The 26543-nt window shown below is 39.6% G+C and overlaps 1 protein-coding gene across 1 annotated transcript in view; it reads right to left on the bottom strand.

The window, feature by feature from the left end:
• Positions 1-601: 601 nt before the first annotated feature.
• Positions 602-26543, bottom strand: part of syt9b (synaptotagmin IXb) — a 53413-nt gene continuing 27471 nt past the window's right edge. The window contains exons 5-8 of the mRNA XM_030427060.1: positions 14428-14548; positions 14095-14266; positions 13872-14001; positions 602-3378 (exon numbers count right to left, since the gene is read on the bottom strand). Of these exons, the coding sequence (XP_030282920.1) occupies positions 3301-3378; positions 13872-14001; positions 14095-14266; positions 14428-14548 (501 nt within the window). The 3' untranslated portion in view covers positions 602-3300. The remainder of the gene's footprint in view (positions 3379-13871; positions 14002-14094; positions 14267-14427; positions 14549-26543) is intronic.

Below are 26543 nucleotides of genomic sequence, written 5' to 3'. Positions count from 1 at the left end.
GTCTTTGATCACAACACAAAGAGAGCTATTTACAGAAAAAGGTTCAAACCTCGAACTTCAGTCAGCTATCGGATGAGGATTTTCCTTCATCACCAGTGTAGATGTTGACACATTTTACTGGTACTTGTTAAAAGTGCATCATCTGTACTGGATAGAGAACCACCACTGCTTGTGATGCTTACTAGCCTGGAAACAACTGAAAGATGTTTCTTGTCCTTTAATTAGTGCAGCTCCTGTGTGATTCAGGCGAAATCAAAGGACGACCAACCACATACACACCCACAGCGATGTGAACAATTTGCCAGTCGGTATCTCAGCTGCCATGAGGTCCTTACTCTGTGTTGGTCTCATTCAGGTGTGTGTGTGTGTGTGCGTGTGTGTGTGTGTGTTCACAGAAAGTGTGCGTGTGTTGTCAGAAGCTCTTCATACATCTTTCAATCAAAGCGGTCTTCTGGGAGAGCTCACAGCACAGGTGCGAGGTGGGAGAGAAGGCCTGAGGGGGATCTGTGTGTTTATGTGTGTCTCATTCAATCCGTGAGACTCTCTCTGAAACATTTCCTCTGTGTATCTCACACTTCCAAATAAATCAACCCATGCTATATATATAGAAATATTTATTAATAACATCTGAATGGACAATTTACACAATCTGCCATAGGTTCATAATACATCTTGTGTTTACAGTTTGATTAGTATCTCACAACAGGAGAGGGGTTTAAAAAAGACTCAGAAAATGATGCATGCATTGTACCTACAAACACAGAATAAATTGTCATTGTTATCTGTGACAGTGTCCAACACAAAGACAGAAACAATACTGGCAATAATCTCAGTTTCAAAAACAGACACTGGCTTAGTAAAATAATTGCAGGGTGTGGTCCGAATAAAGGAAAAAAAAAACATGAATGTAAGTCCTGTTACAACAGGGCTATTGCAAGTGTGTTTGCAGAATAGAGATCCTCATTTCATGGCAAACGAAAGACCAGTCACTGCTGGCAACTTGATTCTGAACGATTACGTTATCATTTGTTTCGACTTCTTTTTAAATGGGAGCCATGTGCGATTAATATTGAAAGGCACAAGTATTTACCCACTGGTCTCTAGTTAAATGATCAGCAACTGACAATTCTATCATGTGTTTATGTCTGACTTGGTTCTATTTTCTTTAGTCTGGCCATTATTTATATTAGTTTTGATTCATGATTATTTCTCAGAGTTCATCCTAAGAAAAATCTGTTGACATTGCTAAGAGGTCACATGGGGGGAAAAAAACAAACAAAAAAATATTCAATGATTTAACCAGAACATCTAAACCAGTCTATTTGAAAAGGCATGGAGCATTTAGCAGCTAAAGAGCTGCACACCTCCTTCATGAGTTGGTGGAGACCAAAAATAGAGCTAAAAGGAGAGTAAATGTTCTGCTTTCATAACAACTTTAACGGATGGTTATATGTCAGTGATGTATTTTGTTGAGGTCAAAAAATCAATCACAGCTGCTTTAGGTAGAAAATCAACCTAGTCCATTTATCTTTCGGCCCTGTCTGTGACAAAGACAGGGCAGAAGGTACATGGAAGGTATTCCAAAATTAAGTTGTTTATTCCAATGCCTCAAACTCTCTATAACACATAAAACTTGCAGCATGAGAGCACTGGTTGTAATTCTGTGAGAATGTTAATTATACCAATAGAAATGATGGCCAAATGTACAAATAAACTAGGGGTGGGCAAAGGTTTTGTCTTTCATGTCTTTGTACTTTTCAGTATTTTTATTAGAAAGTCTTGATAAACTCTGTGAGATTGGATCAAAATACAGAACTAAAACTGTCAAAACAATAACAAATAAATGACTCAATAAATAATTTCATACGATGTTAAATGCACAAAAAAAGTGTTGAAAATAAATGTAGGCATTCATTTATAAAATTGAGACATTCATATCACTGTTCTAATTTGCCTCTGTATCTATTTACCTTTGTATTGATTCAACTTCAAATGATTTACTCTCCCATTTCATTTTCCATTCTTCTTATTAATTTTTTCATTTTTAAATGTATTAATTTAAATATTTATTTCTGTATCGAGCCATTTCTATACTGGATCATTTTGAGCCTTACGTACTGCATTCGCTTGGAATGTATCTTCTCACTCCGTATTGTTTGCCTTAGTGATGCTTTATTCTGTTGGTAATTCTATAAGAAGTGTCAAATTAGTTTGTTTTGCTTTGTTTTTTCTCCATTTTGTTTGATTGTGAAGGCTACATGGTGGGAGGCATTTGTTTACTTCTAATTAATAATCTGTATAGAGGCTAAATGTCCATCTATAGAAAATAAATCTCTTGTCCTAAGGGTTTGTGTGGTTAACACTCGGAAACACTGCGATGTTGCACCATTAGTTTACACATTGACACTTTAATGCACTTTACTTTAAAGCCTCAAGGTGTTCTTTAATAGTTCTGGCACATTATCATCGATGTCCTTTTGCCGGAAGATCTTGCCCCTTCCACTGTCACCACAACACCTGCGTTTCCTTTATTTTGACCACACCCCTGTCAGCGACGTATGACAACTCAACATGCAGTAAATAAAACACTATGTCAGCTGCTTCACACATTCTTGGAGCAAATCCCCTTCAGCTTACATCTTTACAGGAGGTTTTCCATGGGAAAGTCGCCCACAGAAGAAATAACTAAAGTGTACACTAAGAAAATGTGCCGTCCGCCGTGGCTGCCACAGAGGTCAGGCAGCAACCTCAATGATGCATGAGTGGTGTGAGTGTTTGACCCGGCAGCCTAGCTCCCAAAAGAGCGGGACGTTTTGTCGATGTAAACTGGAATGCCCTCTGTGTCGTTTCTTATTTTACCTAACTCTTACTTTATCTATGATAGTTGATCACTCACACAAATCACAAGTTTACAGCTTCACACGTCGGCCTAGAAATTTATAATTTTGGTCCACAAACTGCCATTTGCTAAAAAAAGAAGCCGTTAGATAATCTCAACCTGTTAATACTGTCAGTAACAACTCTGAATGACAAAATGAAAGCACTGTATTAGTTCAGTTGGAATGTAGTTAAGTGGGTTTTGGTCGTGAAGTAAAAAGAGTGGATTAGCTTTAGCACGCTGACGCCTCGTTCAGTCTAATGACACACCAGTGTGAGTAATGGCGTTAAGCTGATGGCGCTGCTGCAGTCACTTGTTAGTCACACCTTATACATAAACATTTCAGCTGAACCGATTGCAGGTCCATCATCCATCCATTTACCACCCTGAGGCTTTGCGTGTATGTGTGTGTGTCCGTGTGGTCAGGGTGATGGTGGTGTCTTCAGGGAATTAGTGGATCCTCCTTGACTTCCACTCCCCACCGCTCCCTGCCCGACCCACTGGACCACAACAGAGTGAGGGGGAGAGAAAAGGGGGAGGAAGAGAAGTACGATCACGTTAGTCTCGGAACAACAGAACAAAACCACACATCTCAAAGGGGAGAAATCACATCATTACGCTCATTAGGGGTTGAATGATGTCCAACAGATTGGTATATGTCAATGTCCGCAGTGAAACGTTGCAATGGACGATGATACTGACATAGTATATATTGGACATTAATGACTTTTTCTATCTTTAGCATATTTGAACCGATCACAGCTCATCCTCACCTCCTCACCCAGTCTAATCTTATTTGGGTCATTCTACGAAAACGTGCCATTATACACTCTGAAAATCAGTATTTCGAAGCATTATTTTTATTGTGTTTAAGGACTTATTTGGTTTAAGTAGACCCTTACCTGTCAGAATAATAAGTGGTGCCATCTCAGAGTATCTTATATATTCATTTATTTTCCTTAAATAATCACCATGCACATGTGTGTTTTGTCAATTGCATTACCGACACCAAATTGTATTAAATAAGTATTTGAAGTATTAATAATAATATAATACTATTATTAATATAATATAATGATATTAATAATGATGTATTGTATAATTAATTCTGGTTTTGGACACAATAAATATTGGTACATGGCAGGGAAAGGGTTAATAGTAAGGTTTGACAGTAACAGGTTTGACGAAATATGTTTTGGCAGCTATTACTAGCCATGTGGTTCACACCATGACACCACATGGTATGCATTCTAAAGAGGCTAAAATGCTTGTTTATATGTACATTTTAATAAAAAATGTTTAACTTTTTAATACATGATATTATGGTAACACAGGTTGACACACTATGATCGTCCCCTTCAGTCAAACTAAACACAACTCAGTGAAAATTCATTAAAAGAGAGGAGCACTGGTTTGTCTGTTTGGCAGCTTCCTGATAAAAGGCAGATGATGTCACTACCTGAAAATTATTCACTTCTGGGATGCTCATTGTCCCTGAGGGGTGTGTTCATCCAAAGTAACGCTTTTGACGTAAAACGTAGGGACAGTACTAAAATTTTCTTTTTTTCAATATTCCAAAAAGGTCAAGAATAAAATACATGCGTCATAGGTTAACCAACAATTGAGGCTTTTCATAAATTATTTTTATTTCACATCATTTGGTTTTATCCTCTTTAAAAGCCGGTTGTAATAGAAAAACGTCACCGAGGGACAAGCCATGTTAACCATGTTTAAAACATATACAATACAAAAATCTTTCAAATTAAAAAAAATATATCAATGTATGAATTTTTAAAATGAAGATGGTTTGTTTACCATATCATACCAACTACATTTTAAATATTTTGATGTTAATACAGCTTAATGGGGTAGATTTTGTGTCAGGGACACAAAATGGCACATTTTCGTAGAATGACCCATTTCCCTCCCTCGCACTCCGTGCTCATGGGACATGACAGTCGTCTTCAACAGGGCTATCATGAACTAGTTACTAACACAACTCCCTGCTGGCCAGTCAGAGCTACAGGGTGTCTGTCAGGCAATCATATGTTTCTATAGGAGGTCTTTTCTTTTTTTTTTTTCATAATTTAGCCTGCTCCTGCTGGCTTCTGCAATCTTACCCACCCCAGCTTTAAGCTACCTCATTAATCATTATTTGAACATAAAAAAAAAAAAGAATTAAATACTAGTCATGGTGTTGTATCTGCAGATTTTTCAGTGGATAAAATAAAAATAAAAAAGCAGCTTGGTGAAACTGATAACGATGATGGAAAAGCTGCACCACGACAGCTCCATGGCTATTAGTACTTTATCAGAAAAAAGTAAGTAGTTATTTAAAGTTGCTGAAGTCCAGCTAGGCTGTAATAAACCTGAGCTAGTCTCACCTCAAATGCAATGCAAAAAGTGAGCATTTCAGAATAAAAATCTGCAAACTTCTAGATATTACAATTCTAATCATGTATTGATTCCATATTTTCTAAACATTAAATATCCTAACTGACATATTTTTCAAGAAAAGGTGGTCAGCAACATCATGGTGCAAAGCACAGTGGCTAGATGGTTAGCAGCAGCTCCTGGGTTCCATTCCCAGCTGGGCCGTGGCTCTTCTGTCTGAAGTTTGTGTGGCTTACATCTGCCAGAAACATTGCAGTATGTATTTCAAAGTAGCTGGTCCTCATAACTTGGATAGGATCAATAGAGAGACAGAATTTCCCTCATTGATCGATAAAAGAGATAAGTGATTACGCAACAATTAGGGAACAGTTTGATTGACATGGGTCTTTTAAATAACAAATTAGGATGTTAAAGGTCTCAGTGGTTGATGACTGTCAGCCATCAGTCATTGGTCAAACCATACAACTAGATGAATGTTTACACTTTGCACCAGCTATGGTCACTTCTGTGAGCGGCATAGCTGGACTGTCTAGTGCCTGTTTTTTTACTATAGCCTTCCCCAGAGTACGTAAAGCCAAATAAATTGCTTGAAATTGTCTGTTTTATTAGCACACATGTGGCAATCACCAGCACTTCAAAGATCTGATCGCAGAGCTTGAAATGTACAAGCTGTGAAGAAGCCAAGGACTATGTTGAGCTTCATGACCTCCAGCAGATTTTAGATTTACTGCTTCTAAGAAGCAAGCAGAAAATATCTACAAAATGGAGCTCTAATGGGTCGCTTGTGTCAGATGCAACGAGAGAAGCAGCTGTTCTAAAAGTCAAGGCCACTGAGGGGAAAAGTAATCTGAAAACATGAAAATAATGTGCTGGAATTTCATTTTACTGGAATGTGTTCTGTGTGTGTGTGTGTGTGTGTGTGTGTGTGTGTGTGTGTGTGTGTGCGTGTGTGTGTGTCTACACAGGCTAGTGTTGTAGTATTTACTGTACATCATCTGCTGCATGATGTGTTCAGACACACAACACTGAATCACTGTGGTTACAATAAAAAACTGAAGAAAACATTCTGGAAGATAATGATATTTTTTCATTTTGGACATAACCTGACATTCACAAGTGTTGGTCATGTTTGACAGTATGGCGGTTCTGGATTAAAAGTAAGTGGGTCACAGTAGTAATTTCAGGGCCACCATGATAATCAATATCAAGTATGACGTAGATCTGGATTGCAGTTTAAAGATATCCTGAACCAAAGTACGTGTCAGGTTTGGGTTTTTTTGGTTTTGTTTATTCTTGTTTTATTTTGTAGTTATATCCTTCCGTGTCATGTTGTGATGTTCTACTTCCTGTTTTTATCTTTTTCACACATTTTTCACTAGTGTTTCAAAAGTGAATCATTCCTGGGTTTTTTTTTTTTTAAAACCTGTGTTTTCCCCTCACCCTCTGACAATTTGTCTCTTTTAATACCGAGGCTAGTGCGTTTCCTCGCCTGTTTCCCAGCCCGGTTTTCTCGTAGTGTTTTACCTGTGTTCCTTGTGACCATTTTGTTGTCTGCCTTTGTTTGTGAAATACAGCGTTAGTTAATTAAAGCATCACTTTTTAGTTAGTTAGTTAGTTTTCCTATCTGCCTCTGTGTCTGCATTTGGGTCCTCATCAAAATAGAAAAATGACTCAGCCGGCCCAAATCACCATTCTTTAAATGTAAATCATGTCACAGTCATGTCAAATTTGACCTGGCGTGGAAGTACAAGTTTATTTTAACACCAGTTAGTATGAGCAGCTCGATGCTGCTCACCGTGGGTGAACCTGTCAGAGCAATTACACACACATGGTTCATGTGTCATGTCAGCCATGAAGCTTTTTCTCTAAAAACACCAAACATACAATGATGGCTACTTGTGCCGCTCTGTCACAGGAGTATACACAGTAAAAATAACATTGACATTAATTCAGCAGATTGAAACATATTTTAGATGAGACTGTCTACTCGCTGCCTATGTTATAGTCAGTCTTTGTATATGATGTGTCAGATAGATGGTCATTCTTGAGTTGTGTCAGCTGTTCTTTATATTGTGTTATTGATAACAATGTTATCACCTGGAAGCTTCATTATGATTTAATGTTGAACCCTCCAACCCTCTACAACCTCTTTAGATGTATTATTTAGAAGGGAAAAAAATTGTATCAATAGGACCTTTAATATTATTAGGAACCACCGTGCTTTGCTTTTTACCTTGGCAAATTAGTTTGTGTACCACATGCGTTAGCCAGTCTGGACCAGGCAGTGCTAGTTAGTCAAGCTTCTTTTGGATTTTCTTGAAACTGTTCAGTTTACTCCCTCTTACCATCATGTTAGCTGGACTCCGTTTGATTTAGTTACAGAGAAAAAGACTCTCTAAGCAAACAATCTAAGCGCTTGCTAGCAAGCATATTAGCTTAGTGGAATGAGAAAATGAAACTCATTCAAATGGCGTATTTGTACTATTGACTCCTGTCCCAACACTGTGTGCAAACCACTTCTTTTTTCATGGAAAGAGGAAAAGGAAGGTTTAGAAGAAAAATAAATGGTGCAACACATCTAGTAAGCTAAGTTAACGTCCTGCATTTTGGAATACCCTTTGTTTTGTCAGAGGACGGCTCTGTCAAGACGGTTTGCTATTACTGAATGGTTTACCAGCAGGGCAGGTTTGCTGGGCAAAATTCACACACCAAAAAATAGTTTAGTATTTTTAAACATTAGTTCCATTGGAATTAAATATTTTTGCTGTGATATGTATGTCTTAAATTGTGGCTTAGCAAGTATCTATATCTGTATCTATATCTTTGAGCAACACTGAGCCATCTCCTGTCAGAATTGCTGCAAGTATAACTAATAGGATGGATTCTGTATTTTTTTCAGAAGAGATTTATCTTCTGGAATCTGATCTGATGGGAATTTAACTGGCCCTGAAGCAGGCTGACCAAGCAGGTTACCATGGTGTTTTAGCCAGTACCAGGTCCTAAAAAATCCCGGGCTATAAACTCAAAGTTGGCCGACTGGTTGGCCCTGCAGTGTGCCTTTCTGTTCAGCCACTCATTCATGTGAAAAAGTGGAGGCAACCGAACATTCTGCTTTCTTCAATTCCTTTGCTTTCCGCTCAATAGTATCAGAACTGGCTTGAAATGACTCTGGGGAATTCAAGAGCATTGTGCTGTTGTTGTTCTCGGTCTCAGTGTGTGTGTGTGTGTGTGTGTGTGTGTGTGTGTGTGTGTGTGTGTGTGTGAGTGTGTGTGTGTGTGCGTTTACAGTCCCTGGTGAGCACTAGAACTTGTTGAATTATTAATGCTCTCACACAGAGGTCAGAAATTCGGTGAAGCTTACATCAACACTTTTGGAAAACCTTAAAAGCCTAAAGTGGAGAAGAAAACTGGGAGTGTGCACGTGCGCCAGTATGTGTGCATGTAGTATGTGCCAAGATGGAGCATGCTGCATGTATGTGCAACTATGTGTTGAATTTAATATTAGTTTTTATGTGTAAACACTCAGATAAATACAAATATTGATGCCAACGTCATTACAGATGAGTCCTCCTGTCCTGCATTCTGTACCCATCTGCCACCCTCTCTCAACTCAAACAGAGTATTTCTGGTTGGTGAAAATGTCCTCCAAGGACAATCTGCTGTTTTGCGCTACATGCGTGTGCATGTCATACTATAAATACATATGTGGGCATAATTGTGTTTGTGCATGTGTGTGACAGTGTGACATAACCAGCAGGCCAGGTTCCCTCAGGACTTCTTGTGGATCTTTTAAGGAAACACAAATAAGCCATTAGTGTGGATATCAGGCCCTGCTGCTGTAGTGCAGTGCAGTGCTGCTGCTAATGGCCTCATATAAGACGCAGCCAGTGAAGAGTGAACCTCAGTGTGTGTTTGTGTGCACCTGTGTGTGTGTGTGTGTGTGTGTGTGTGTGTGTGTTTGTGTGTGTAAATGCTACATAAATGGCCCCGGAGACATCAAGAGAGCTCTACTAGCTTCGGCACCGTTGGCAGTATCGGGGTCACTGACCTCCCACCAATGCAGACTCGACTCTGAATAGACACAGTGCGACAGCTTGCTTTTCACTTACTTCAACAGTTTGATGCAAAGCTCAGTATAACACTGAGTGATTAACTTGGGAAGAACCTGCTGCTAAGAGAAATCTAGATTTTAAAAGCATGTGGGCACAACCCTTATTGAAGCACACCAAAACCCAGATGGAATGTTTTGTTTCCTCCATTAGAGAGAAAACATCAATTTAAACTGCCATCAAAACAGCAGCTCAGGCCAGTGAGCAACCGTACAAGCGTATTTTGTTATTTTGCCCAAAGAAATGAGAAGTTGCCTATAGCACTAAGAATGACCATGACCCGGACGACTGAGAACATTCATCAATTTTCAGTTACTGGCTTTTTACTTGAGTATTTGCATGTTCTGCTGCTTTATACTTTGTATACAGGTAAATATTGCACTTTTTACATGTACATTTACATTCAGGGCATTTAGCAGAGGCTTGTGTCCAAAGCTATTTACAATAAGTATTTTTTTACTGCAGTACATTTTATTTGACTTCTTGAGTCACTAGTTACTTTGTAGATTGCATTCTGCATCACAGCAAATGCAAATGTATTCTAGATTTAAAAGGAAAGAAAAAATATGCCAATAATCATAAAAAGCTGAATACCTGAGTCAATAATCAGTGGAACAATAGTACACAATATACAAACATGTACAGTACATATATACATACATACATATTTGTTTAATCTACTTTTGATTTGGATACTTTTGATTCGGAATAGAATCCTGGGAAACGCCACCTTAATGTGGTGGAGGTGTTTGAGTACCTGAATGATCCTAGGAGCTATGTTGTCCGGGGCTTAATGCCCCTGGTAGGGTCTCCCAAGGCAAACAGGTCCTCGGTGACGGGTCAGACTAAGAGCGATACCGACTAAAAGTGGTTCCACGGGTCGGAGGCCCTCTGCTAAGGGCTGTACGGTCCCTGTACGACCGGAGCAGGGAGCCTGGTACGCATTGCCAGCAGTAAGTCAGACCCAGAACACACTGGAGTGACTATGGCACTCGGATGGTCTATCCGTTTAATCTACTATTGATTTGGATACTTTTGATTCGGATTAGAATGCTACAGTCACCATCGACAATGTTAAATATATGACAAATATATAGATAGATATATTTGAAAGGAATCTGATCTCCTGAGGGAGTCTGTAGAAAGCAGCTGACAGCCTTGGGAAAAAAGCTACCACCTGGACCTCGAGTTAAGATTGAAATGTTTCTACCTGCTGTGTTAAACACTGAGAATTAACTTTTACACTCAATGTTAATTTAATATCAAATAAAATCAGAAGATAATGTGATCCTTTTATTTTCCCCCCTGCAATCATCATATAGTGAAAATGTGAACTGTAACACTTCTGTACAACGATTAACAGTATATAGAGCCAATCTACTAGGGTGAGGAGTGACAACACAATTGATCTAGTATTTACAATATTTCAGTACTTTAAGCAAATACCAACACTATCAGTACTATAAATACTACCTCTAGTACTAACAACTACTGTAGAGTCCTGCGACTGAACAAATCCATGTGCTGTATAAGGACAGCAAACATAAAACTGCGATGCACTGACATGAACTTAAAATTAATTCGGTCACAAAAATTTGGCTCGACTTGCCTCTTAAATATTGAATGATATCAATGCCCCGAATGCTTAGTTACATAAATGTAGCTACATCATTCTTAAAGTTCTGAACTCTTAAAATAGACCGTGGAACTGGGTGAGCTGGTAAAGCAAATACTCATAGCAGCCGTCATTGTCAAGCATTAGTATCACTCAGGGAAGGCAGCACACATGACTTATGACTTGAGTCAATCTGGATGGTTACATTTTCTAAACAGACACTCATTATACTTTAGTTGGCCTAATTTTGATTGAAATTTCATTAAAGTGGAAAGTCAGACATGTCCATTAGAGATGGAATAATATTCCTGGGGTGCTTAGCCTCCTCTAATGAGCATCACCAGACCTCCTCTGGTAAAAAATAATGATGTCTAGAGAGGGCTCACGTCAACAGTCCTCTTCACCACCAGTGTTAACAGCTAACAAGCTAGCTTCCAGCTAGCCAGTGTCCATCACATTTAGTAAGGAATGTTAAAACATGCCAACACATTTCTTAACAAAGCTAAAGTGAGTCTCTAAATCCCTCACAAAGGAGAAAAGATGCACGCTAGCAGGCAGATGCTAATACGTGTCACGGCTGGTGCTAGGCGTTACATTTACAGGGACGGTGATGCACTGACAGCATTTTATCTCCTGACCCCTTCAGCTGAATACAAATAGATTTAGCTTTGACAACTCCACATGAATTTGCATGAATCAGTCCAGCATCTGTTTTAGCGTGCTCTGTTTTTTTAATGAGTGTGGGCTGGATATTCAGAAATAGAAACAGCTCAGTGAATGTAGCCGCCTCTCTGCGTCTCTCTCTCTCTGTAAGCTAGGTGCCTCTGTTGTGGCAATTACAGCAAAAACAATTCAAGTATATATGAGGGTTATGTAATTGTTTCATCTCTATTTCAACTGTGCCTCGAAATGAAAACACATGGCACAGCAACACAGAATATGACTAATTTAGATTCTCTTTATCTGTATTTCTGTTTTGAATGGTTTGACTCGTTTCAGTTTAGAGACGCATTTGTATGCTCTGCTGTATGTTGTGTACGAGAATGAGCACAACCTGACCATGACTGGTGTTTATACTTATTTGAATAGTCTTTTTTAATTGCTTATTTAGCCCAATCAGTCTAAATTCTCCTTTTTTCAGGACAATCTCTTTCAATTGCTGAGCAGATCAGACGCGTGGGCGGTGGTTCCAAGGTTGAGGACAAGGCCACTGATTTATTAAATATGAAATCAAACCCATTTCAGAGCGTAGATCAAAGGCTCTCCTCCTCCACTCCGTCAAAAGATGCTTGTTTTGTATTTCCGTCGGCAGTGAAGGGTCATCCAATATAGAAAACACTTTTGCTTTAATGCTGATGAGATATCTCACTTTAGTCATGTTAACTGGCTGTCAGTCAGTTTAGCCTGCCACTTCCAGACAGACAGTTGTCAACAACTTTATGATTTTGTACAGACAGTCGAGGTCCTCCCCAGAGGATTCATTCTACTGACTTTGGTTACTTTTACCCTGGCACCATCCATCATGAGGTTGACATTTGTGTGAGAAGTCTATGTAGTTACTATATCAGCTGCAATGAAATCTGAGAGAGAGATTCAAGCTCAATGTTAATGACTGATTTCTGATCGCATCATCAGGTTCAATTTAAAAATGTTCTAATATAATGTTTCATGACAATACATGACATCCCCTTTGGCCTCAGCTGTACTTTGTTGATTTTTTATAACTTATTCATTTTATTTCATTTCATTTAACCTTTATTTTACCAGGAACACTCTCATTGATATTCAAAATATCTTTTATAGTTGGGTCCTGGGCAACATAACGGCACACAAAGTTTGACATAACAGCAGACAACAGACTTTTAACAAACAACACATTACATTATAATACATTTACCAGCGTTCAGAACCGAGACATGTGTTTTCCAACAGTCCATAATTCTATTTTTTTCAAAAGTCTCTTCATATGGAACTTAAGAAAGTCTTAATCTTTTTATGGCTTTGTGCATGGCCTAGGACAGGAAGGCACTGTAGCATGAGGAACTTAAACTCAGTTTCGTTTTACAACCCTGGTGTTAAAAAATGACACATAAATTAACCTTTAATCCTTTTATAATCTTCAAAACGAATTTAAAAAAAGGGTCATTTTTAAGCTGTCTCTGGAGTTGACACCAAGGAGAAGGTGCAAAAACTTTAAAAGCACTTTAACCAAAGACAGTGGGGTGTTCGACGATTCCCATACATAATTATTCCGCATGACTGAAGGTTGCAGCTGCTAAAAGTTTTGGGAGTCAGTGGAGGACACAAATAAGGAGGCAGTGGGTGCAATATGAAAAGAGAAATGTCCCTCTGTCCCGTTCTATGGTCGTACAAATAAGGCCAACTACCTTTTTCATGCAAACTTCAGTGATGTGTGCAACCTGGTACACTGAATTTAACATTTCCAATGGAAAATTCATGACGAATTTGCATGCATATGTAAAATCAATCATAATTAATTGTGATTAAAAACATCAGACATTTCACTAAACTTAGACACAAGAAAATGTCAGAATGCTAACACACTAAACTACGATGTGATAAACATTATACCTGCTTGACATTAACATGTTAGCATTGTCATTATAATCATTTTAGCCTGTTTACATTACCATTTACCTAAAAGTCCCACTGTATCAAAGAACAGAATCACGAAGATGCCAGCATGGCTCTAGACTATTGTCGTGCTTTAGCTCTTTTCTCTGTAGTCCAGTTGATTGCAATGAAAAGTATGTGTACATCAAAAGAGTGTTTTTAATCGTAAGAGTGATATTAAGAAATACATTTTAAAACATGAACACATATTAATCATATCAGTACACAGGGCAGCCCATACCTCTATGAGTGGGTGCCAGTGTGCAATGGGTTTCCGTGGGTACGTCAGCATCTCGCTCCAGTGGTCTCGCCCCAGACTCTCGGCCTCATTGCCCACCCTGCACACTCCAATCACTTCATTATGTCCAACCCTGGGGGACAAAAATAAGAAACCAAAATGTTGAACCACTTAATGTACTGTAGATAAAACTGATATACTGTAGGCCCGTGGGTAACTTACTGACCGATCATAGTCCATTACAGCTATGAGCAGGCTGATCTGGTCAATGTTCTCAGGAGGAACATCAAACACAATGGCTTCATTGTACACTGGGTTCAAAGTGTTACGCTTGGTTGACGTCTTCCTCTTCTTTAGCCTTCGGCCGTCACACATCAGAGACACTTTCACATACGGATCTGGAGAAAGACAACATGTAGCAAGGTCAATTTGGATGCAATAATGTGTCGGCACGGGAAGCCACAAAACAAAATCCAACAACAAAGCACGACACACTTTTCATGTGTATAATCGACTGTACCACCTCTTTATGGAAACGTTGCATTCAGTCAGCACCCACCTGAAGCTCCAGTGATGTCCATGGCTTTGAGATTTCTGGCTTTGATCATGGTGATGGTGAGCCTGCCAGCCGTGGGGAGATAGCACAATGAGAACATCAGCTCTCCCAGGTCCACATTGTCCTGTAAAGAAATACATTACATTTGTATCTCAGTACTGTCCATTCTCCATTCCATAGACAAGCTTTGATTGGAAGTATCACATCCGTATGGAGCAATCCCCATGCTGAGCATCACATGAAAACATGAATCTGACCAGGAGAAATAATTGATAATGTCATTGATTTTTATCATTGTGAGAGTCACTTGTAACATATGCCATATACTGTTTTCTCTGTATACTTAGTCTCAGCTTTTGCCAACAAACTGAGAAGATATATGTCTAAAGTTTGATGATCAGGCATAAGATCAGTAGATTAATTGAAAAAATGTACACTAGAGTATGACTCTGACACATGATGCCAGATGATGACCTTTACAGAGCGATACCAATGTTTGTTGTCATCATATCTCATCAATGCATCTAAGCAATGGTGAAAAATAACTAAGTACATACACCCAAGTACTGGAATTTTGAGATCCTTTAACTAAGTATTTCCATTTTCTGTTACCTATATATAAATGCATTACAGAAGGAAATATTGCACCTTTTGTACTGCATCACAGTCACCTGAAAGATATTATTGAGAGTTCTTGAACAAAATGGTCTTTTACATAACCAGAAATTGTTCTCACTCCAAACACATCAAATGAAGCAGCCTGGATCAGTTTGACACCATGGTCACCTCTCTCACTTCTTGAAGCTCCCCTCTAGTGCAGTAGTATTAAGAGTGAGAAAAGCCTTAGTCTAAGGGTGACTGGATGGGTCATCCAGTGGACTTTCTGGAGACCAGGTGTTGTGCCATGTTGTGACCAAGAGTGAAGAGTATTTTGTTTTTCAAATGATGTTACTTATGTAAGTTGACGTACGTAGATGACGTAAATCATAGATGATGTACTTACGTCACTTACGTTACATAATGTCTGCTTTACATTAACCGAAGTATGATCTTGACTAGGCTAAACCTATCCTAGTGGTTTTAGTGTGTAAACCTAACCAAAATGTTTTGCTGAATGAACCTAACCAAGTTGTTATGGTGTCTGAATATAACCAACTGCAACTGATTGATAATATTAATAACAAGGCCATAATGTGTCATGTAATATGTGCACTGTGAGTCAGCAAGCTTTATTTTGAAAGTCTACACAGCAGTCTGTCGTGCACATGATGTTTTATTGTGAACTTGAGAGCTGATGCAAAACTGAAGCTTGGGGCAGAGCGTCATAGATTGGGCCCACTGACCAAGCTGCCGTCTTTGTCTTGTTGGGAGTGAGAACGAAGTGTTTAAGATAAAACACCTTGTTTCCAACCAATTTGGCTTGCAACACCTCATCTCAGAGCAGTGTGTTGGGGCATATTATCTCTAAAACATTTTCAGTCGTTTCACACACACACACACACACACACACACACACACACACATAGCAAAACATGTGGCTGAAGAAAAGAGGGTATAATCTATCCCTGGCTGTAACCAGTATAGAGGCATAAAAAAAACTCGACAGGGTGCCTAAGAGGCATAAAACTCAATACTTTTATAAAGCTGCTGTACAGGCTGAAAGGGCACCCCGTCAAGAAAATTCAGAGTTTTTTCTTTTCTTTTCAAAGTCTCAGCTGGTGCTACCACTTGACTTGCCAATTAGCAAGGAGTGTAGGACTTCTAGGCTTGAAAACAATAATTTGGATAAGGGTTAATCGCTTAATACAAAGCAGGTTAAGGTGCCGTTAAGGTTCAGTAACAGTTGAGACAAATTGCTGAAAACCAGTGGGTAGAATCGACAGAAGGCACATTATAATATGTTACACGTCTGATACGGATCATGTCTGTGACACCTCGGGGAGAAAAACATGGGAACCTTCTCATCACATCTGCAGCAGGCAAGAAGGGACATGACTCATCATTAACCAGCATGTTTCGTGTTGCAGCCATGTCGCAGGTTCCCTAACATTTAAATGTGATGAAACCTGGCTTTGGTTGTTTGGATATTTACTACTCCCGTTTTCCCTTTCAGAATATCCCCGCCTTCACAATGTAACTCCAGTCACACAAATGCCAAGCTCTTTTGCCAATTAACACGTCTGAAAATAACGTGTGATGGTGTGAGAGCGAGTGTTGCGTTTAGGAGACGGGCACTCAGAAGAGTTCTTACTGGGGGAACTCTAATTCAGGCGTTTACACTTTCTCCCACACATCAGGCTGACATAGAACTCGCTGTTAAAGAATCCTAAATAGGCAGTGAAAAAAAAAGCAAAAGATTGAACAACATCTTGGATCATTAATCATAACAAGGGATTTAGAAAGAATGTGTCATTTCACAGATGTGGTTCCAGCTGTTTCGGCATCTGCATTTACAAGTCTCTCTTCTAATACAAAAAGCTTCTCTCGCTACTCTGAATTGAGCTGCTTTTTGTTTCCACAGACACGGTTAACACAACTATATGATGCTTTCCTAATGCATTCTGTCCCATCATTGATTAATACAGAGGAAGTTAATGATTTTGCACTTAGTCTTCGCCAGAAGTAACCAATTAGGTAGAGAGCCTAGTTAAAGGTCAGATGTAGTGGTTATACTGGAAAATCACTGTCTCTCTTAGACATCAATATGTGCTCCTGCTGATGCTGATTAAGATTAATTGGAGGTATACGGGTGGCACACACACACACACACACGTGAACACGCACACAAGCACACACAGGCACACACACACACACACACATACACACACACACACACACACACACACATATAAGGATGCTGCTGCTCTGGGTGTTGTGCTCAAAATCACTGAAAATCAAATTGAACAAAATGAGTTGATTCATCACAGATGTCAGTATCTACGCGCCTGCAAGCATGCGAGCATAAACTCACACATATGCACGCACACGCACAGACGCACACAAACAGAGTTGTCCAGGATCCATGACATTCTGACTGTGTGGTGACTCGAGTTATCACAAGGATAGCTGAGGCAGAATTCGCCACTGACACTTCATCATCATTGTTGCTTTGAGCCGCGGGTGTTAATGATTTACAGGTTATGATGTCTCCGAGGTGTGACACACGGATGGATTTAGCAGGAATGCACACTGATGAACACAAACAAGAAGGCACTCTCAACGGTGGATCAGCAAACCCTTCAGCCCTCCACAGGTAATATGATATCCTTTTCCCATCACACACACACACACACACACACACACACACTCAATCAGCACATTAAGTTTTCAGACTTGCTGCTCACTACTCTTATGAGCACTCAAATCAAGCCTGCGGTCTGGATTATGGTCACTTGTGCTCAGACAATGAAATTAGAGCGGTGCTCTGAAGCGCCCCAATAAAGCAGAGAGTGAGTGTGGACAGTCCATCTTCTCCAATTATAATACGAGCACATTCTCTCCCCCAGGAGCTGCCGGCTTCATCTACAAGCATCTCCTGCTGCGTCTTTAATAATAACGGGCTCGGTCTAACTAGATCTACCTGCTCTCCTCTCTTTCTCAATCTTTTTTTCCCTCCTTCTTTACAGGGCTTTTTGAAAGTCTCATGTTTAACGTGTCACTAGGAAAATTGCGTGATTCCTTGAACAAAGACCATGATGGCAGACATCCCACCCCATCCCATCAACACAGAAAAAAAATAGTTATGTTCTTCTTATGCTGTGGAAGATGGCAGAGTAATTTCTCTTTGTGTTGTAAAGCAAAGAAGCAAATGTGTTGAGAAAAACAAACCTGGTCTGACACATTGTGAAATGGAGTCAATTGCAGTAATCCAGTAAAGATGTCAGCAATGGAACTATACTAAGTCAATTATATTATTCAAGGTGTATTCCAGTGTTGCAAAAAGTTATGGGACTTTCAAGAGATTTATCCAAAAAAAGATTGGTTAAAAGTGCAGTCCTTCTCTAGCAACGGTCAAGCTCCCAAAACACTGAATCCAACTTTTCCCAAAATGCAATTCAAGCGTCTTTGATTTGACCTTTTGCCCAATAAATAATCAAATTTTAAATCAGAAACATGCCTTTATTCACAAACCACTAATGTAATGTAGGCTTTACTTTAACATTCTTACCATTCAGGCCCAAGCTGATATAACCACGATGACATCACTATGACCTCAGCAGGCTTTTTCTTCCCCAGAGAGTACGCACAATATATTTTTGCAGTTAGTATCCACTATCCGTATCAGTGTTGTTTCTGACACACCTGTTTCAGGATTTGTATCTTGCTCTCTCCAGCTGATAAAACAAATCTCACACCAAGTAAGATGAAGTCACAAAGCCCTTAAAAAAAATACTACACAGCAGCTAGGTTAATGAGACACCCCCCCACACACAACAACATTTGAATGGCCATTTTCCCCTTATCCAGCACAGAGACTGGACCATAATCATTAAAAAACGCCACAATTTGCTTGGCTTCAGTTAGCAGCGAAGCACACAGAATTATTTTACAGTATGTCATTTGGACACAGTTGTAAATTTCACAGGCCGAGTACTCCTCCTGACCAGTAATATAAACTTCATGTGCACACTCGATGGATTTCCTCTTTACATCACACAGTGTAAGACACAATATTGTGTTGTGCACGCCCAAGATCCAATTGCCATGCAACAGCATAAAGCAGCAATAATTCAAATGAAGACGGCTCGTAATAAAAAGTCAGCTACAGCCACTGTCCTGATGCATGCATAACTGCGAATCAGTTCTCCAGAAAATGGATCAAGTCAGGACACCCGTTTCCCAGTACGGGCACATCATCACATTTTCTTCCACATTGGGCCACAGAGGTCCCTTTGTCATTTTTGATCTACCAAATGGTAGGAGCATCCAAGATGACAAATTTGGGGTGTTTCTCCAAACATGGAGGCATTGTGGGGTCGATAATATTTTTTTAATGCAGTTTGAATAACAAAATAACTGAAATGAATTGCCTCAGTAGCGCAGTATGAGGACAAAAGACAGGCACGAGAGATTTTGATCGGCTCACTTTAACGCTGGAGATCCCATTACACAATGGCCAATTAACAGTCCAACGTTTCTGCCTGGTTGAACATGGCGGAAGTAAATAAATCTCTGCCGAGGATGGACTTTAGCTGTATAGATGAATATACCCTGGCAGAATCAGGTTAGGCAGCAGGATGCTTCGTCACTCTCTATGGAGAATACTGGGATGGTTGCACACAAAACTTTGTGTGTAGCTGATCTGCTACACGGCCCACCTCCCGAGGCGACGGACCGGACGCATCGGCACGTCCAAAACCGGACTTAGGGTAAATAATGTCCGCCACGCTTTTTCGCGAACATTGCCGTCACGTTTGCTTTGTGTCTGGTGCAGGAAGAAACGGTAAAAACGGGCTTTTGTCACGAAAGTGTCCAAGTAGCAAGTTTGGTTGTTGAGGAACAGGAAGTTGTGGGAGGGACCTAGGCGGATGATTGACATGCAACAACGGTCGGTGTGTAGACAGTGATATTGAAAGTTGAGAGATTTGTGACATTTAGCGTGTTTGGAGTGTATAGTTAGTGTGTTATGTAGTGTTTGGTGTAGTGTATTTAGTGTGTAGTGGGGTTGGTTTTTTTGTTTAATGAGTCAGAATAATGAGGAGAAGCTGAATGTGGAGCAGGCAGTGCAGCTCTTAAAGGAGTCATCACCTGGCATTTTTACATATCTAGTCCCTCTTGGATCGCTTTGGATCAATTCTTAAAACTTATTAAAAAAAATCAAAAAAAATCAAAAAAAATCAAACATAGAGCTTGTTCTGACACTTTTTCATACCGCGACTTTCTCACGCGAGATTTTGACCGGTCTGGATGTGCATTGTATTTATATGTAATGAGGCGCGCGTTGATTGGCCGCAGGAAGGACAGAGCCGGAATCGGGGGCTAATCTGCATGCACACAGACTCCAAAACATAAACAGCCCCCTGTCATGGTGTACACACTAAATGACGAACCTTACGGAATTCAGGAATTTATGTACGAGCCGGAGTCGGAACCCGAACGGGAGAATGAAGAGGCAGAGACGGTGGAAGAGACACGTTTACAGCAGGATGTCTCTGAATGGTAAATTCTTTCTTTTTTCCTTCTTACTTTTCATACTCGTGTTTTACATGTAAGACCTGAGTTTTAATGCTGGCGGTCTCGATGTATGGCGTGAAAATGACAGAGAAATAAGCAGATTCGGTGTGCTCACTCAGAAAGTCTGGCTGAGGACGGCTGTGAGCCGATGCTTATGCAAGTAGCCTCCTGTGGTAACGTCACCACAGGAGCAGAGTCAAAATCTCGTGCTTTAGGAACGCGCACTATTGTGCGCTATTCCTGTTCGGAAAAAGAGCCAATGCGAAAAAAATGAGCCACTTTCAAACTCCAGCTTTTCAGGCAAGTTTCAACTAAAGTCCAACACCAATATGCATGATTAAACGAGAGAAATTGCGATTTCCGGGTGATGACTCCTTTAAGGAGCTCAGGCAGACCTGCATTTAAATGTAAATAGTTACATATAACTTTGTACATTTTTTAAATGTATGCACAAATTTAGCAAACAACAATTTATATTTGCATTATAAGTAAAAAAAAATAAAAATGGTTTGTTAAACATATTTGTGGTTTTCACAGTAAAAAAATTAAACTCTTTCTACTCGGATTTTATGTTTTTTTTTGTGATTTTAGGTCCATTGTGTTAATACAGTTTGTCAAAATAAAAAAATTACTGTACAGTCACACATGTGAGGTTGTGTTGAAAATAATGACACCAAGTAAATAGCTTTTAAGGTGAAATATAATGGCAAAATCAAAAATTGTCAAAAACAGCCAATTATAGCCTGGAATATCGGATTTCACAACAAACCTAAATATCCCTGACGCCCCACCTTCAAACACAGCCTCATTTGGCCATCCATGAAAAAGCTCCTTAACTTCCCACTTTTTTATAGGAATACACTTTTCTTACGGGCACTGCACTAGTATTTCTAATGTGTAATATGTTCGGGACCTCCCTCTGACTCCATTGACCATAAGCTTCTCACCTACAGAATCATATTTCTCATTTAGTGAAAGAGGGCAAATGGCAGGACAAGTTCTTGCCATATTGTCCCATTTGTGATTGTTGGGAAATAGGAACCTCATTTACTTATTTAACAACACACACACACACACACACACACACACACACACACACACACAAACACACATACACACACACCCACACATTCCATTTATCAAGGCCCTAATTACAGGCCAACCAGGCTGCAGTCGATAGTATTGAATGGCCCTGAAGGAGCTGCAGGTTACAGTGTCTCTGAGCTCTTCATTGTCTTCGTCTCCAAAAAATCTTGCTGAGGAGAAAGCAGGCAGGAATGTACAGTATGTGTGATTACATGATAGATATCCAAAAGCAAACTGAATGTAGTTGTGCAGTCGGAAGACAAGCTGACAACCAAAATAATTAAGTTCACTATATCTGCACCAAGATAGAGCAAGACATGAGGGAACCACTCACTGGCATATAATCAATAGTGAACATCTCAGGAAATGATGCATGTAAGTGGCTGGTTATTACTGACTCCACACTGAGTCAGATGGTTTACTGGATAGTCCATAACAAGGTAGAACTGAGATGGGAGTCTGGAGAGTTTCCTCCAATTATGCTGACTCATTTCCAAAATAGGAACAACAGCCAACTCTCTTGAGACTCAAAGGGCAAAGGTCGGACGCTAATTGTTACGTCAATTCTCTACATAAGTCATTTTACAAAAAAGTTCTCGAACAACTAAAATTTAAAATATTTAAATACAACCTGGCTGTTTAACTAGTATTAGAGACGATCGTCACCCAGAGGGGGAAATATCTCGGTGACATTGACCTGTACTGTAGCTGTTCAGAGCTACAGGCTAATGCTAGATCAAGCCAATGTACAGTCAGTAGCAGTTACAGTAGCTTGATGACCTTCCTTCAATTTTCTCTGTACAATGTTGTTTACTCTCCCCTGGCATTTTGCAAATGTGCTTCTCTTCTTCTCTGTTTTTCAGTATTATGCTGTGCTCATGCTCTGGTTTAGTTGAGGAACAAGAACCACTTGTTGACAGTTAAGAAAAGCTCATGTTCCAGTTCAATTTGTTTTCAAATGTTGAAACATTGTCTAGAACAGTGGTGTCTGGCTTTGCAACCATTATATGACATATGTTGTAGAAATCTTGATATATGTTTACAATGTACACATTTACTGTATGTGTGGTTCGTGTAATTGTGCAATGCCAACATTTTATTCTGACGACTGGGCCAATCATTTCCTATATTGAGCTAGCTGCTGAGTTTCTAAGGGGACAATACAAGAGTCTTTTGAAAAGAATATATTCAACAAATTCATCAACTGTCTTCTAACCATTTGCAGTTTATACCCTAACAGGGAAGGGTTAGGTGAAATGTAATGCAATGTTTCTATGAGTTTCCAAACAACCTGCTGTGACGTGACAGTAATGTCAGCAATTCATAATGGCTTTTCTCCGACTGCAGGACACATGCACTCCATAGTAACCATGATGCACGGGGGGGCTAGAGAGCTAGGATTCATTCATGTGAAATAATCATTAGTTAGGTCTATTTCTTAATGCCACAGGTGCACCATGGGACAATAGAGCGAAGGACAAATCCAGCGCAGACTCAAGCAGGATTCGTTCATGACCCAGCTGAGGTACATGTGGTATCCAGGGAAGGATTTAATTACTGTTTCAGTAATTAATGCTGTGTGGATTAACAATGAGGTACTGTGGTTACATCATAAATACACACAGAAGCTCAGTGTCATGGCCGAGGTTGAGGTTTATTCACAAAAGGGATGTGCCGCACTGTAAACATTAATTAATATGTCTTAGTAAAAGTATAGCCTAACAAGTTCAGGCGCTACAGATGATGTTCCGACAATGTCTGCTGACTGACCTCATAATGTAAACCCCACGGGGAAAAACTAATTTAATCATCTATAAGCATGCAGCTCAGAAATATGTGTATGTTACAGTCCAGTACATATGGCCTGGGTGGCTCAAGGCTCGTTCTGTGCCTGGAGCTATGATTAATGCACACAGACTGGAGACTGGACCAGCACAGGGTCCCTCCCTAGAATCCCAAGGGAGGTAACCTAGTTCTGCTGGTGATGCTGAGATAGAGAGAGAGAGGAGAAACTTCTCATTTATACATGTATTTAGAACTCCCGGACAGATGAATGGTGCTGGGACCGCAACACAAACAGAAGCACACATGCAAATACGGATCAGATTGAAAGAATACCCGCTGTTATCGCTGTGTTTTGTACTGTCAAGGACTGAACAGTTAATCGAGATACGAACTAATTTGCAGGTTGGCTGAGTGTTGTATCTAAATCTCTGGAGCTGCAGGATTTTGATGAATGCAGAATGTGCCACAACTCAGGGTGGACGTCTCTAGACACCTCTCGATTTAATTTGATTGCAATTCAGAGGGCTAGAGTGTGATTGGAAAACAATTATCAATGCATCTTGACGATCAAACTCGCTCTTTTTCATCAGCGTATTCTTAATAACTCATAATTAAACAAACATGAAACACATGCCAACATCCATTTGAATTTACCATTCAATTGGTGCAGCTGTAAGGAATAGCCTGGTCTTACAAAATTGTGACAGGCAATCCTGAAATAAGATTGTGGTGCTATTGAGACACCCTGGTTTACTAATCATATACTCCAGACAGAACATGCTTGTGTGGTACAGATCCCAGGAGAAAGAGAACATGAAGTGCAAAAATGACCATTTGCACTTAAATAAGGTTGTAATTACGATATCCTTCACAATCAGCGGACTAATAAGAACCAACATGTCCCTCCATTTTTCAGGTTTAAGAATGATCTATTCCTCAAATCTTGTGATTGGCTTTGTCTAATTAATATTTTATGCGTATTCACAGTAAATGTATTTAAGACTGTGGGGAAAGGGGACAGATGGGGAGATGCAGTCACAGATTGAATTTGGTAGGGGTTGGCCACAGTTTAAGAATAAATGTTTAATAAACACTAACAGCGACATCATTGTGTGTGTGTGTGTGTGTGTGTGTGTGTGTGTGTGTGTGTTCATTGTGTTACACTAAAGCACATCTGACTTAATCCACACCTACCAGAGTGAGAGATGAAGCAAGTAACTAGGGTTATAAATGTAACCCTCATTTATGTACGGCTGACCTGGAGGTTGGAGAGACAACTATTTACAATCGATTGGATAAATGTTACCTACTATAAATGACCAACCAGGTATGGTTTTAATGTGTTCATCAGCTGACTGGCTAATCTGTTACAAATAACAGAAGAAACATATCAAATGTAACGGTGAAATCCCTTTACACGTCATTTAGAAACATTCTAAAAGAAGCAAAAGTTACAATATTAAAAAAGATAATGAATCTTTACTCGCTATCTAAATTGCAAAAGTGAATTGGTGAAAAACATGTTCTCTTGGTTTGAAAGAGAAAGTAACCTAAACTTGTTTCAAAGTAAACACATCATCTCCTCAGTGTGAAAAGTCCAGTAGTTTGCACCGCTGATGGATGTCTTTGTTGGGTAAATTGACGATAATAAAGGATTATATTTAGAAAGCGGACGCCCCCAGGCTTAGACACGGGAGACGAGACAGCTATAGTTCAAAAGTTTGATGCCTCAGAGGAGGATCTAACCTATTTATGCTGACCTTATTTAGCTGGGAATATGCTGTTGGATGTTGTTAAAACAATATTTATGAACCAGCAAGAGTAGTATTGTGTGTGTGTGTGTGTGTGTGTGTGTGTGTGTGTGTGTGTGTGTGTGTGTGCGTGCGTGTGTGTGTGCGTGTGCGTGTGTGCGCGTGCGTGTGTATTTTATCCCACTGGGTCTTTACATGACTGTAGTTAGCAGTAACAGGTCAGATCTGGCGTTGTGCTGACCGCACTAATGATCATTTTCCCGCTTCTTCATCTTTCTTTGCTTTGAAGTTAATTACTTGATGAGGAGCAGCTGTAAGTTACAAAGTCAGGCAGCGGTGGCCACATGTCAGACACCAGGGGTAGGTTCCTGATACACTTTCTGATATGCCTCATTTCTGCTGCTTTGATAACATTTTCAAGGCTCTCTTGGCAACATGAAAGTGACATAACCTGATACAAATAATAAGCATGATATATATGGGTCATACTTAAATGTATTGAAGACACCATCATGTTAGACATAGTGTTTTAATGACTGTGTGGGTGTTCATGTAGGAGAGAAAATGGAAAAATGTCCAACTTCTACTATTTAGGTTTGAAATCATAGGCATAAAACTGACACACAGTACAGTTTATTTACAGTAACAGTTAAAGGTGCACTATGTAGTTTTCTGGGAATCCATTTTTAACCTGGCGAGAAAGGTCTTCATTGACTGATTCTTTCATGCCAAAAGAAAACTAAACTCTCTTTGTTTCATGTCTGAATAAAGTGATAGAACAAAATGACCTTAAAGGACAACACAACTTCACACTGTTTTGCTATGCTCATTTGGTGGACCCTGACACCTTTCTAGCTACAAACTGGTTTCTGGGGGCCTTATTTTCCTCTGAGAACAGTTTGATTATTCAGTTATTGAATAAAATAATATTGATTTATTATTACATTTGTTTTATCACCTTATTAATGTTGAAAATATTCGTCTTAGTATACATTTCTTCTCCAAAAACTACATAGTGCCCTTTTAAAAGTGATCTGGTGACAATTAATGTTTTAGTAGCACAGCAACCCTCTCTGCACTACCATATTCTGGAAACAAACACTGATAAAAGCAATAAAACTTTCCTCACTGGCATCTACTACTTAAATACACACCAAAAACTCAAAGGGACCAGTGCATGTAAATGATTACAAAGGATACTATGTTGGTTAAGCATGGGCTCAGGCTGATGTGCTTTTATTACAAAGTATCTTATAGAGGATGATGGCATTGGATGAGTTTAACAGGTCTTTGGTCATCCACCATAATATGTGATAGATTCCA

The sequence above is a fragment of the Sparus aurata genome, chromosome 8 (assembly GCF_900880675.1).
Source record: "Sparus aurata chromosome 8, fSpaAur1.1, whole genome shotgun sequence".
Lineage (NCBI taxonomy): Eukaryota > Metazoa > Chordata > Actinopteri > Spariformes > Sparidae > Sparus > Sparus aurata.
This window is presented reverse-complemented; position numbering and strand designations above follow the sequence as displayed.